The 15,189-nt window shown below is 39.9% G+C and overlaps 1 protein-coding gene across 2 annotated transcripts in view; it reads left to right on the top strand.

Moving 5' to 3' along the window:
- PROX1 (prospero homeobox 1) overlaps window positions 1-9,083 on the top strand; it is a 48,900-nt gene extending 39,817 nt beyond the window's left edge. For both annotated transcript variants that reach the window (XM_065884715.1, XM_065884722.1), the window contains one exon: window positions 7,956-9,083. In XM_065884715.1, the coding sequence (XP_065740787.1) occupies window positions 7,956-8,141 (186 nt within the window). In that variant the 3' untranslated portion in view covers window positions 8,142-9,083. The remainder of the gene's footprint in view (window positions 1-7,955) is intronic.
- The last annotated feature ends 6,106 nt before the right edge of the window (window positions 9,084-15,189 follow it).

The raw sequence follows: 15,189 nt of genomic DNA, 5'->3' as shown, positions 1-15,189 counted from the left end.
TCGCTCAACAGAACGTTGTTCTTTTGAAGGTTTACAAAAAATTGATACAGACTGTTACTGCCATGTGTTCCTTTGCTTAGACGGAGGAAACATGGCGGGGGGGGGGTGGTTCTTTTTTCGTTGTTTTGTTTTAAGGATAGCCTTGAACTCTCGCCACTTCCTATAAGCATTTAGCCTTCACATATTTAAGTAGCAAAACATGTAAGTAGGAGGTGAGCCCACTCATAGGCCTAAAATTGTGTGGGCATCACACTGACCTAATCCTGTAAGGTCCCTGAAAGCTGAAGCCACCTGGAGCATCAGAGTCAGAGAGACTTGAGTCTGAAGCCCGGTTGTGGCTGCAGAATCTTCCTCGGCCTCATTCGGTGTAGCGTCTGCAAGCAGTTTTGTAGCCAGCGCTCCCTGAATAATTCCAGTCCTTTGAAACAGAGGTGCGAGCATCCTATCAAATTTTAAACGCCATATAGCCATTTGGTAGGAACTCTTAAATATAACACCTTGCTCTTTGACTGTGGTACTCGGTGCCTAATGCACAAAACCTAGTCTTTAGAGTTGATTTTAAAATTGGCCTTTCCAGGGAAGCTTCTGTGGCCATTCAGCCCCTGACGGGATTCTAGTCACAATCATGAAATGACTGAAATAAAACTTGGGAAACACAAAGCAACTTTTCTCAGTGTGTTGACTCGGCCAATAAAATCAGCCACGTGAACCTCCTCAAAGCATCTCTCAAGACACTGCTTCGCATACACTTAATAATCACAGTGAACTGGCTCCTAGGAAGTGGATGGACTCCTCCTTAAGGTTCTAACCACCACCTTACATTTGGATACTATTTGGATACATTTGGATACAAAGCCCATTCGTGCCTGTTTTCCCATCCAATCCTTCCCCATAATGAGAGGGCATTGGAACACAATCTCACCATCCCCTGCACCCTTTCTGCCCTTCTGAAGGGCCAGCTGGTCCCCGGCTGTACACGCAGAATAAATGCGTGTGTGACTGCTAAGGGAGACCCCCCTAGTCGCAGCATCTTGTCACCATCTTTCATAGCTCCGCGACTCCCCTCTTCCACCTCTGGCAGGAGAATTCAGTGAGAGTGAGACAGTGGAGGGGAACAGCAATAACGCATCTGTCCTTCCCTTTTTGTCTGATAATCTCAATGAGGAGTTACTAAAGCATCTGAGTTTATCCATTGAAGTCCGCTCTGTCTGCAGTCTAAGTCCCCAGTTTGTGCCACTGCCGTCAGGAGATATGTCTCTCCTTGATCAATATTTACTTAACAAACATCAGGGATGGGAGAGTTTGTTTAGAGGAATCACGTTGCACAGTAGGGTGAATGAATGCTCGGGAAAGTACTTCAACTTTGTCCCCTTTCCTACGATCTTGATGTTTGTGTGTGTGCCGCGCACAGATGCCCTTTTTCTTTTTAACTTCTCCAAAGACACTTAGAAGTTGTCTAGAAAAATGCCTCACTGTATATGGTTACGGTTAGTACATTCTTTATCCCTTAAGAGAACTCACGACGTCAATTCAGTTGCAAAAATCCTGGCCCAAAGTTTGCTTTTCCTTTTGTGCTCCAGTACAGGTTAAACATTTTGGAAAGGCTCTTAGGATGAATTAGATGCGCAAGCAGCTTCCTTTGGCCCCTTTCAGATGAGTGGAAGGGAAGAAAATGCAGATGGAAACAATAAGAGCGATTTGACAGGGCGACCCTAACTATATACTACTGATGGCATGACATCTTTTTTTAGAAAGCCCAAGGAGAAAAGTAGCTCTCGAGATTTTCAAAGCCTCTTACCCAGTTTTCGGAATCAGACGCGTTTAACTCTAATAATATATACAAACACCACAGTGTTGAAGTTTAGAGATCGCCGTTCTTTCAACTTCACTCAAACAATCGCTTGAAGGCTCAAGTCAGTGCCTTCAATGCAGTTGACTTGGAGGCATCTGGGTCTAGTTTGAGGGGTTTTGTTTCTGTGTGGGTAGAGGCCGGGGCGGGGGACTGTGGGAGTTATTTATTTATTTGATTTTGTGAATCGGAGTTGTAAAAGCCATCTGAAATATTCATGCAGAATTGTCTGAGAAGCCCGTTTCTGTTTTATTTACTGCACGGTAGACCAGCCACGGCGGATTAGTTCTACAATACCCGTAACAAAAGCCCAACAGCTGATGCATGTGATGTTAGGAGGTGACAAAACAGTTAAAGTATGCTGCTGGCTACAGGCAAGCGGTCAGCAGATGCAGACAAAAGGGTTTGTGACAAGAATAACTCTCTCTCCAAGGCGAGCAGTGAAGAGTATCCAAAATACCAGTACCCTTTTCTCCTTGACATGGTCTTCTTACAGTCAGCATTTTATTGCCCTTTTATAGTATTTTTTTTTTTTTAAATGGAGGAGGATGAAGAAAGAAAACCCACACGCAAACTAATTCACCAAAATACTAGCCAGGATTTTACTTTCCCATCAGTTAGCCACTTCTGCCCATATATGTGTTTCCTTTTCCATTTCCCCACTGAAGTCTGAAAAAGAAAAACAGTTTAAAAGGTGAACCTGAAAGATGATCTCTCTTGATAAGATCGTAATCTACTGATTGATTCGCTTGATAAGCCATTTGAGCCATTGGTTATCGGGGAGGGGCCAGGGAGAGAGGTCAATGCCTGGTTTGTTTTCTGTCCATTTCAGCAAAGATCATTCCACTGATGAAATTTGGCCAGTGGGCCAGTCTTTAAAGGGGATGGAGGTTGGAAAGGTATCCACGGGGAGCTGTGAAAGGGGCAGGGTTTAGGTCCCCTGCAAGAGGCTGATGGATGAGCCTATGGATGTTTCCGAGGTGTGAAAAATCGGCTTCTCTATCTCCAGAAAATAGGAGAGGCTGTCTTCTTTTTAACCTTTGTAATTCCCCTTCTATTCTCTGTGACATTCATTCAGCTGCCAAGAGCGTTTGGCAAGGTTTGGGCCAGTGAGCACACTTCCAGTGACCGCTAACCTTGGTATGTCCTGACACTTATGATGAGTGTCTGCAGGACACAGAAAGCAGGCAGCCTGCTATGTCAGGCTTTTATTATGTACTGCAGAGGCTAGGGACAGTCAGTTTAATAAAACAAATCATCCTTGAAGGTAAAGCAACTGGGAAGAGGAGGAGGAAGACGGGGGGAAAACGTGTCTTTGCCACTCATTCTGATTAAAAAAAAAAAAAAAGAAGAACAGCAAAACAAGCACTCACCCGACACACCGTGCGTGCGCGCGCCTTGCACGCACATATGGGCAACTCGGGCACGGGCTGACAGACTGGAAAACATCCTCCCATTTCTCCCGTTTCATCTAAGCCCACGGGGCCCTCATGGGCTCTGAGGAGACTCAAGTGCAAACAATTGTGGTGAAATGGGAGGATGCTGATAGCCAACCCCCTTGAAATATACGAGTGCATTCAAGTACCTCCCCGCAGTCATATTCTCCTCCAAATATCAGAGCAAGGAGAGGCAAGACCATTTGGGGTGAGGTTCCTATATTGGGATGCCTTTTATCAAAGCAAAGTTTCCACTCTCCTCTCCTGAAGAACACTCAGCACTCCCACAATAGCCTCAGAGTCCCAGCCAGAGACTTTGGAAGCCTTTTGTTTTTCCCCTGTGGCATGTCCAAAGGCACGGCCTTCCCTCCCCCTCCCCGCGGCCTGCATTGTCTTGCATTCCAGGGACTTGATTGACTGTTGCCACCTGATGCTGAGGAGATAACTCTAGGGTTCATTCTGCAGATTGCTGGGTTCTATTAAAAGAAAGCTAGATAAGGGATTACTTGTCACTAAGGGATTTTCTGCAGATGTTTATTAGTGATTGGAAATCCATTAGGTGTGAAGAGGTACTGAAAAAATATGGGCAACACCATTCTCATTACCCTGAATTCGAAGATACCCCCCAAAAAACATCAGAAAGGACTCCCCCGCCCCTTACTCTGTTAAATGGAGTTGGGGAAACTTTTCTGGCAGAGAGGTACGGGTCTCTTTTTCGTGGGTGATAGTTCTACCTGTGGATGGGATTCCTTGGCACTCAGCTCGGTTGTCATTATAACTTTCTTTTACCTAGCCCAATCCATTGCATGAGTATTGCCTCAAAGTAAGCAAGAAATTAGCAAACTATTTGCAAAGAATTCATCCCTTCCCAAACATAAACCAATAACCGTAGTCTCCTCTTGGGAATCTTTTGTGTCATGTGCACTTATTTTGAAGTTACTAGCTCTTCCGTGGTTTTTCTAAACCACAGATCCACAGCTTGTCAAGGTTTTGATGCCTCTTCTAAGTAGGACATTGCATTAAAAAGGAGCCAGCATGGTTTAATGGAAAGACACCTGGATAAGTTGTTTCACCTGAGTCTCTTCATCTCGTAATTTCTTCATCTCATAGAATCTGTTTCTTCACCTATGAAATGAGTTCTGAGATCTATTTCAAGTCTTTAAATTCTGTTTTCTATCCTTACTTTAAAATTCCTTTTTTTTTTTCAGTATTTAGGGAGAAGGTAAGTGTGACTCTAGCACAGTGTAGAACAAAGCAGAAGGCAGGGTCTCGTTATGAACCGTTTATCAAAGATGATGCGAAAGAGCTCTGTGAAGCATTGTGAGGGATACGCAGAATAGAAGCCAGGACTTCCTCTCTAAAGACCTCTTACGATAAATTCATTACATCTAGAAATAAGTAGGTGAAAAGGCAAATAACATCAAGACACAAATATAAAAGATGTTAAAGGACAGCCCAAGGTTACTGCCAAAAGAAATGAATGTTTAAAACAGGATAAGACCCACTAAAATCCAGTAACCAGCATGGCGAGTGATAAGGAATAACAGGGTGGAGGCTGCACGTGCCCCCAAAGAAATTACTTTGAGTTGCTCTCAGGCAAACCCTAGAACTACGTTTCTTCCCTCCTCCAGGGCTGATGCCGTTCTGGACGCACCTCCCTCCTCTGACTGTCTTAAACATCAGCCCTGCTACCTTGGTCCCTGGCTCCCCAGATCTCTTGGAGGGTCCTTGGAGTGGGTGGGACTTCATCTGGAGCCGCTGCCATACCCTCTGTCCCTGCAGCTCTCCGCCAGGCCAGGCCACATCCCCGAGTGTTCAAGGAACATAGATCTTCATCGTGGATCTGTTGCTTATGGGCAGGAAAACCACTCTGATAATGTTTCTGTAGCATTTGGCTAACAGCTCCCAAACCTAGTAGTTAGAGTGGGTAGTTGCACTGCATAACTGTTCTCCAGCCAGAATCCCTCTCTCAGTAATGCCCGTTTGATAAAATGTGAAGGATCATCTTTGGGGAAGAGGGAGGAGTACTCAAAAAGGCTGCTTAATGACTTTTTTTTTTTTTTTTTTGCGGTACGCGGGCCTCTCACTGTTGTGGCCTCTCCCGTTGCGGAGCACAGGCTCCGGACGCGCAGACTCAGCGGTCATGGCTCATGGGCCCAGCCGCTCCGCGGCATGTGGGATCCTCCCGGACCGGGGCACGAACCCGTGTCCCCTACATTGGCAGGTGGACTCTCAACCACTGCGCCACCAGGGAAGGCCCTCTTTTTAAATTTCTTTTTATTTTTTTTTTTTACTTTTTATTTAGTATAAGGTGACTAGGAGGGGTGATTGCTCTTCCAGGCCCTTCCCATCCCACAAATACTCATGTATGTGCAGGAGGTTGGGGAGAAAATCATCAAAGTTCAGTTGAAAATACAGATGAATTTTCAGCAGGGAATGGCCTTTGGGGTATATGGGTTTGCACATCCATGGGGGACAAGGTGATGTTTCCATGATTTTCCAGGCAGTGGTGGGGACTGTGTCCTAAGAAACTAGCCAATATCTTTGGGAGGGGCTTCTCAAACTTTTCACTTGTTCTAGATTCTGATCAGCCCCAGATGGGGGTCCTTTTTTTCTGGGGTGTTATTAGGTTTCCTTCAAAGGACAAGTGACTTGCCATGGGATGCACTGAACTTCTTTGTCCAACTCCAAATATGTAAGACAGGGATGTCTGGTATCTTTTTCATTCTCTTTAACAGTTACTATCATTATAGAAAGGTCCACTGCACAAATTGAGAAAAGGCGTGGAGAAAGGGGTCAAATGTGTTCAAAATGACAATCCCTCCCTTTTACTTTGGCAAGGGGCAAGTGTGAACAAAGATGAAAATATATACCTCTTGTATATGCGTAGACAGATCTGTCTACACATATAACTGCAGTGCATTTTACTTCCTCGTATGTCTGCACTTACTGTAAAAATAAAACATTATTAATGTATAAGTACCCCACTAAAAGAAATCTACGGAGTGTCAGTGTGTATTTGGAAAATTATGAGTACATGGAATGATTCTGTGAATCCATTTCCTTGTTGTGGGGAAAGATAGGCCATGCTTTACCATGTAACTTACAAAGAATACTGAATAAGTACATGAATAGCTATTCCTTTCCCTAGACAAGAGGTTAGACTATTAAACAAACAACTATTATAAATAATTAATAAACATACACAAAAAACACCCACATATATACTCACTGCTCTGGGAGAAAAGGATTAACAGATAGGGATTCTGAAAAGAATATTTGAAGCATGTTTATCTTAGAGTACAATGACTTTGAACGATTCCCTTAATCTCTCTGAGCCTCCATTTTCTCACTGTAAAATGGGGTTAATAATCACAGAGATGTTGGGGGAACTGAATGACATAATTCACATTCAGTACATAACACAGTGCCTGACACATAATAAGCAGTCCAAAAATGCGGGGTTTTATGATTGCTATCAGCTGCATAAATCATCTCTCATGGAGCAATTCTAATCTCGAGGTAAAGTATTTTCCAATGTAGGATTTTAAGATTCAGTACAAATTTTGTATTTTGGGATTCAGTGTTAGTATCATTATCTTACTCTTTTCTTGTACATAGAGGACAGGCATACCTCAGAGATATTGCAGGTTCCGTTCCAGACTACCGCAATACAGCAAATGTCGCAATAAAGCGAGTCACATAAATCTTTTGATTTTCCAGTGCATATAAAAGTTATGTTTATGCTATATTGTAGTCTATCAAGTGTGCAATAGCATTCTGTCTTAAAAAGTACATACCTTAATTAAAAATACTTAATTGCTAAAAATGCTAACCGTTATCTGAGCCTTGAGTTGCATCTTTTCGCAATAGTAACATCAAAGAGCACCGATCACAGATGACCATGACAAATATAATATTAATGAAAAAGCTTGAAATATTTCGAGAATTACCAAAACGTGACACAGAGACATGAAGTGAGCAGATACTGTTAGAAAAATGGCGCCGATAGACTTGCTCCACACGGGGCTGCCACAAACCGGCAATTTGTAAAAAAACGCACTATGTATGAAGCACAATGAAGTGACGCAAAGCGCAGTAAAGCAAGGTATGCCTGTACTTTATAGTGCAGATTATTTTAATATACAGTTTAACATCTGGGTCAACAATCCTCTGATACAAGCAGGAAACTAAGATTTTTGCTATCTTCACCTATAGTGTGGGTTTAGTTTAGTTTATATCAAAGGCCAATTATTATTCTACTCTTGAGAACACATTTTGTTTTCACAATGGAAATATGATTCAAATTCTGAACGATTAGGTGGCGACTTGCTTCTGGAATACACCTGTTTAATGAAGTGAGGAATCCCAACAGTATGTCGCCTTTTTTCTACTCAGATATTCACAATGGAATCGCAGTTTTTCAGTAGTTCTGCATGTATCCTTTGCACAAGTCTTTTTCTAAAACTCTATAAAGCTGTCAACCCCACATTACAATGCTACTATATATAACGACTTTACATAAGAGAATAGAGGCCGGCCATTTTTAGAAAATGCAGGTGCCATGTAAGCCCCTTTCTGAAAGAAAGAACTTAGCTCAATTTCCTTTGAAGAACTGGAGGCTTGAAACTGAAAACTTTATTAATGCCATTGTCTCCTTGTATCAGCAGGTTCCAGAGAGATTCCTGGAAGTTGCGCAGATCACATTACGGGAGTTTTTCAATGCCATTATCGCAGGCAAAGATGTTGATCCTTCCTGGAAGAAGGCTATATACAAGGTCATCTGCAAGCTGGATAGTGAAGTCCCTGAGATTTTCAAATCCCCAAACTGCCTACAAGAGCTGCTTCATGAGTAGAAATTTCAACAACTCTTTTCGAATGTATGAATAGTAGCAGTCCCCTTTGGATGTCCAAGTTATCCGTGTCTAGATTTTGATTTCATATATATGTGTATGGGAGGCATGGATGTGTTACAAAATCAGCTGGTAATCCCTCCTCATCATCTTTCTCTCATTTTCTTCTGTTTTCCATTGCAAGGGGATGGTTCTTTTCCTTCCGCCTTTAGTTTACTTTTGCCCAAGGCCCTTAACATTTGGAGACTTAAAATAGGGTTAATTTTCAGGGAAAAAGAATGTTGACGTGTGTAAAGTCTATATTAGCAAGGAAGGGCATTTTTAAAAGATGCTTCTGCTGGGTTGATGGCTTATTGCGCACGGCGGTTGGCAGAGGGAGACCCGTGACACAGCACTACTCTGTAGTCAGTGATGTGTCTCTTGTTTTTACTGCTGAGAAGGTCAGAAAACTCAATGAAACCACTTGATAAACTTAAATATTTTGTTTGGTTTGAACTCAGTAAGTCGCTTTTTATCACACATTTAAAAATAATGCCAGTGGTAGATGAACAACTCACTTTTCACAAGTACCCCAAAAGGTCAAATTTTAAAAAGAAACATAATCACTAACCGTCAAGTCTTTCCTAAGAGAAATGGCAAACGCCACAAGCTAGTACCATTTTCTTTGGAGGCAAAGCAGTTTTGTACAAAACTGACTCTTTCAAAATGAGACTGGAAATTCATGTGATTTCTAGTCACCTCTCGAAATTTTGCAATAGGTTCTTCTTGGTAATAAGTATCTATCGTTTTTCATACAGAAAAACCCCTATAACGTGTTATCATTTTCTATTTATCTTGCTTCAGATACTAAAAGGCACATAAGTTTCAAATTTATTCTTTGCTCAACTTTGTTTATGTGGTCTAAAAGAATTATCATTTCTGTTTAATATTTAACACTTCTTTTTTCAAAAAACACTATTTTCTGAATTCCTTTCTATGGTAAGGAATAAAGGACATCCCAACTTGACCATAAGATTCCTGCCTACACTAGAAGTTTGTTAACAGCTGCTAGCTGACGCGATCTTCCCCTCCTGAGAGGAGTACATATGAGAATGACCTATTTTCCTATACATTTCCACTCTACCCTGATGGATATTCAAAGTGGTGACGGTCTAATTTTTAAGTGTTTCTTCATTTTAGGTACAGTGTTTTAAAGAAATGGATACAGTCTCTTCTAATTCAGAAGCTAGTAATCGACCAAAACGTGAAGAGTGTATAGAATAGGAGAGTTTGGGAGTTAACCCAAAAGACACAATTTCAGCACACATAAGAAAGCTAGCTGCTATTTCATGCTTTCTTCAATGGTTCTCCTCTTTTTTCTTTTTCTTTTTTTTTTTCTTCCAGTTTTTCAAAGGTGTCCAAAGTCCCGTACTTGCTTTTAAAAAGCCGTATGGCATTCACACTTGTTTTCTCAGATGGGTTTTGTGTGCAGATGCAGTAAGAATTCCTTTTTTATTCTAATAGTGTTTTCCAGAACCCTCCCTCCCCTTTAGTAACTTGATCTACATCTCCTAAAGTGACAAAGTAAAAAAAAAAAAAAAAAAAAAAAACCTGGTATTTAGATCGTATACAACATAAATATCGTTTTTTCCTTGATTTTTATAAAAATTACATTTGACTTTGGAGACTGCAGGTTGACCCATGTAACTAGGTGACCCAATCGCTGTCATTTAACATCATTTATAAATTCTGCTGATGGACAGGAATGTACGAAGGCAATTATTGTCAGCACAAAGCCTTAAAACCTGCTGACTTTAAGTTAAACGGCGCGGTCCTATGATGCCTGCGTCATTCAGGAGACGTGGCCTCTTGCGGTGTGGACAGAGTGCAGTGGCCCAGGCTGGAACACCCTGGGCCTCACTCTGCACCCACAGCCAAACACATCGCCCAGCTCGCAGGCTCCTACACAGAGCCATGAGAGCCAATTTGTTCTTGTTCCGGCTTGTTTGGAAAAAAAAAGTGTTTGGATAATCATCACATTGGAATAAAATGAAAACCCCCCCAAAAAGGAAAAATCCAATCAGCACAAAGTAGGGAAGCAATCTCAACTTGTGGTCACACTCTTTCGCCTTGCTTCACGCCCAAGAGTATGACATTCATTGTTCACATCAGCACAGAACTGGGTCTTTGCTGTTCCCGTGTAATTCACATCACCATTGTGTTGCCATTCGCAAGGGTAAAAGGCAAAAACCGTAATGTCTTCACCTATAAAGATAGATTGCTAGTATCTTCCTGATCTGGGGCAAATTCAGTATTGATTCCTGACGTATTAGAATTTTTAGTATTATTCTCCCCTGCCTTTCTAATTGAAATAGACAAATTAAGCAAAAACGTGTGTTCACAACCAAATGTTGATGCACTTGTCTACAATAATATCCTCTCAATGTTCACTGAGGCATAGAAATTGTTTCAGAGTAGAAATTGCAGCATGAGGAGAAACTCACCTCATTGTCCTGGAAACAGAACTCAATCATTTTGCTTTTAGGTGATTCTTTTCTCTTTCACCATCATAAAATCTTGTGCCTCCCAGTGCATTGGAAAATGACAAAAGCCTATCTCTCAAAACTCCTATTTAACAAGTTTTCTTTAAAACACCATCTTTCCAATCTTAGCTCAACTCTCACCAAGTAAAAATTGGCGACTTGGGAGAAAGTTCACTTTCTCTGGTGGGAGGGTGAAGGACTAGGGACAGTTTACACAGGGAAACAAAGTCTAAAGTCCATGCTGAAATACCACATTTCCACTTATTTTCTGCTAACCCTAAATTATTTTTGCATCTACACTTGAGGTTATAGTCTGTGCCTAGACCTAAACGCACCAGCGGGGGGATTTTAAAAAATCCTTCAAAATTCCAGTTTTTTCCCACAAGTACAGTTGTTCTCGTGCCTTCTGTGGCTTTCGATTTCATCTTTTTGACTTTATTTCCAATTACTACAGCTGCAATAAACACTAGATTTTTTTTCTGGCTGTTTGACATAACGTTGATAGCTATGCATATTTTGTGTCTTTTTAAAACAAAGCAGGAGAATACGTTTTTGAAGAAGAGAATTTTTAGAACAGTTTGATACCGCAAATTATTTTTTCCTCAATCGTTTGAGCAGCATTCGAGTTTTGAAAATTCTTGTAGAAGCCAATTTTTTGTAACTGTGGTGCAAATCTTGTGTTTTCTTAGCCTAATGAAAAGTAGTATAGAAGCAATATTTCATACCATGTGCTATATATGTGTGTGCAGATGTGTGAACATAAAAACACATACACACATATACACACATGTAAAAATATACATATATATATGCGTGTGAAGTGGAAAGCTTACCTTTTCCTATCTAGATTTAAGGACCTATTTTAGGCATTCGTTATGTTTTGTGAAAAGAATGTTCTATTTGCAACAACAAAACATTTAATTCTTACTGTATCTCTGGCTGTTTAATGAGGACATTTCACTTTAAATGGTAAAACAACGTGGAAGATGGTAGAATGTAGTAATTATTTAAGGAAATGTTCACCCACATATTCCTGAAGTTTGCTTTGTGCCTCCAAGTATTATTTCATTAAAGTGTTTTATGTTTGCAGAATCTTTGTTGCTGTGCTAGGGATGTGGGTGAATATCATTTAAAAAAATTTTAAAAACAACAAAAAAAAGCAAAACAAAAACACTAAAGCAAGAGGGGAACTTTTATAAAGCAATGTAAATATTTAACCTCATGGCTGTTGTTACGTAAGACATGAGATTTTAATAAATAACTACATTCTCACAACATCTGTTGAATTTATTAGGAACACTTCAGTGACTGTATAGACAGTTGAAAGCATTCTTGAAAATCCTGCTCTCTACTTTTAAAAGATAACAGTCTCTTTCATCAGATGTCAAGGGCAAGGGTAATGCAGTTTCTGTAAATTTATGAACTTTCTTTTCTATGTACACGAAGACATTTAGTACGTAACCTCCCTCCCCCCCCCCCACACACACATACATGCATACACATACAGGTTAATATTAAGTCATAAAGCGAAAGATCTGGGGGCTTTAAAAATAAGATGTCCCCCAGAAGCAATCATAAATTCATCAAAGAAAAAGTGGTTTACAGACTCCCCTGAAAGAAGCAGTGTACATGTGAGGACAGAGCAGAATCTCTTTGCCATGTATATTATAGAATCTTCATTGGTGTGAATAGTACAAATGTTTCGTTCTGGTACAAACTCTGTGTTTGCAAATTACAAGAAGCATTGTTTTCAAAAAGCTCCCCTTAAAAGAACGTAACTGGTTTCTGTGAGTAAAGCAGTTACTGTATTGCACTTACATGTGATGTTGAAGGAAATGCAGTTTTGTTTTCTGTAGATCTGTTGGTTGTAAACCATCCGTAAGACTAAAGCTAAAATGCTCATATTCAGAGCTGGGATCAAAACTGGTATTTAACCTTTGCATCTTCTTATAATCATCCTTCTAAGAATATAATGGAATCTGGAAGCATCTGGACTTTGAGTCTTTTCAACTGAGCCCTCTCTCAAACCTGACACCCTGAAAATGCACAGACATGAACAGAAAAGGCAAACAGACTGGCCCGCTTTTGTGAAAATGGCTTCATTCTTTATTTTTAAAATATTCAAATATTCTCCATAGGTGGGAAAAGCAGTTTAAAATTGTATATTACCACTTCAAAATTAGAATTAGAAAAGCAAATGTATTTGGGGTTGGTCTCAGCAATACCCAGAAAAATCAAAGGTCCTGGCTTCCCCCAATATTGTCCCAGCCATTTCTCATATGTATATAGTATAAACCGTGACAAAACACTGCCTTTATATTATTTAGCAATATGTTGTAAATAGCATTATTAAGCTCTTTTTTTTGTAATAAAGACCCTTTGATCTGAATATAGTACAATAACTGAACTGATAAAGTCAATTTTTGATTTTTTTTTTTAGCTAGAGGCAATTTCAATTGTGGATTTTTGTTGTTGTCTATTGTTCTGAAGACTTTGCATAATTTATTGGTTTAATTTATCCTAATTTATTTGATGAAGGTGTACAATTTTGTATTACCAAGGATGTACTGTAATATTAATTGATATGAGAAAAAAACAATGAGACTCCCTGTGTCCATATTAAAAAGTAAATAAAAAGGTGCAGTAGACAATTGATTTTAAAGTAAAAGTAAAAAGTTTAGTTTGGCAGCTACTAAATTTTAAAACAGGAAAAAAAAATAGTTGTGGGGGGAAGGGTGGGAAGGGGGTTTTACTTTGTGTGTTTAAGCTTTTGTATACTCTCCAAACTTTTACCTTTTGCTTTGTACCACTTAAAGGATACAGTAGTCCAATTGCCTTGTGTGCCTTCCATCTTCTCTTAAACTGAATGTATGTGCAGTATATATGCAAGCTTGTGCAAAATAAAATATACATTACAAGCTCAGTGCCGTTTGATTTTTTTTTAAACATATGACATTTAATTTTTGGACCTGTGTCCAGTTGTAGGACAGCAGGCTCGTTGTGACTATAATATCGGTGATGGGAGTTTTCCTTTCTCTCCCCACACTTGGCGCTTTATTTTATTTATTTATTTACTTTTGGCCACGCAGCTTGCAGGATCTTAGTTCCCCAACCAGGGATTGAACCCGTGCCCTGGGCAGTGAAAGCACAGAGTCCTAACCACTGAACCGCCAGGGAATTCTGGAGTTTTCTTTTTATTGCAATTCTTAATTATGTTGATACAAACCTAGGATCGATGCATGCAACTCCTAGAAATGATCTTTTTTATTTCAGACGTTTGTAGTAAATGGCTAGATTTCTGTCTGAAAGCTCTTCTCACAGATTTAACTTTAGCCCTCAAAATTTAAAAACAACAAACATTTTGGTTCAAAACAATGTTGTGAGCTAAATTCAGTTCAACGATTGCTAATGTCTCACGATTTGAAGAACAAGGAAAGATGTTCCCCAAAATCACAGAATGGTAAATATATTATTTGAAATATGGGGAGTGAGAGCCTGTATTGTTTCTACTTGGTTGAACTCAGAACTAAGTCCTAATGTAAATTCAAAACCTTTCTAAAGTGTTCCTTTAGACATGACTGGCAGCGTGTTTCATACTAAGAACATTGGTTGTGTGGCTTTCGAAATTTTTCTTTATCTCTTTTGCTTTGGTCTAAAATCATGTCTCCTTTATCTTCCAATCAGGAGCATGAAGAATCAGCAGAAATCATTGACCCTATTAAGTGTCATTCACAGCTGCACCTCCCTTTCTGTCTGCCATATTACTGTTCAGTGAGTCTTCATCTCTCAGATGGCTTCATTTGCTTTTCCCCTCAATGATGAAAACTTGGTATTTTGACCCTGTTGTCATGAGGGCGCTTAGAACCAATGCAATCTCGAAACTATTAAGTGCTAACAGTACTTTTCCACTTTCAGCTCTTTTTCTATCAATGGCACAAACTTAAATTCCAGTCTTCCTAACTAGATTGTGCAAAAGAGCATGCCTGTGTCCCTCTAGGCCAAAATATTTATTCCCTGATGGGAGAAAAAAGGGAATTCCCCCCAACTCCCTTCTACCTGCTCTTGAAAGGGAGAAGGCATTTGTGGTAATGTAATGACTCCCATCTTCTGATACTTATTTAACACCAATCTGCTTTCAATCAGATTGGATAATCCAGGGAGAGACTAAATCACTGAGAAGTTACAGCAGGCGGTAACGTTTTCTGAGAGGAGGTTTATTTAAAATGTTAGCTTCAAATCATTGCTTTTGTGACGAATTATTTTGTGCTAGTCCAGAATAATATATACCATCCTTCTTAACATTGATCTGAACTCTGATCACAAAACTTTTTCCACATATGTCTGTCTTGATGCCTGGCATTACCCTTGCTATACTTGAAGGGGTAAGTTTCACCAACTAATAATAAAGAAAAGGTTAATTTTATTCATCGGTACCTCCATTTATCATCATAAATGATTTACACGTTTTTCTTCAAGACTAACAGCTAAAGATCATCACATTTTTACAATTAATTTACTCACACATGCTA

Source organism: Phocoena phocoena, chromosome 1, assembly GCF_963924675.1.
Source record: "Phocoena phocoena chromosome 1, mPhoPho1.1, whole genome shotgun sequence".
Taxonomy (NCBI): domain Eukaryota; kingdom Metazoa; phylum Chordata; class Mammalia; order Artiodactyla; family Phocoenidae; genus Phocoena; species Phocoena phocoena.
The sequence above is the reverse complement of the archived record's forward strand: the minus strand, read 5'-3'. Positions and strand labels throughout refer to the sequence as shown.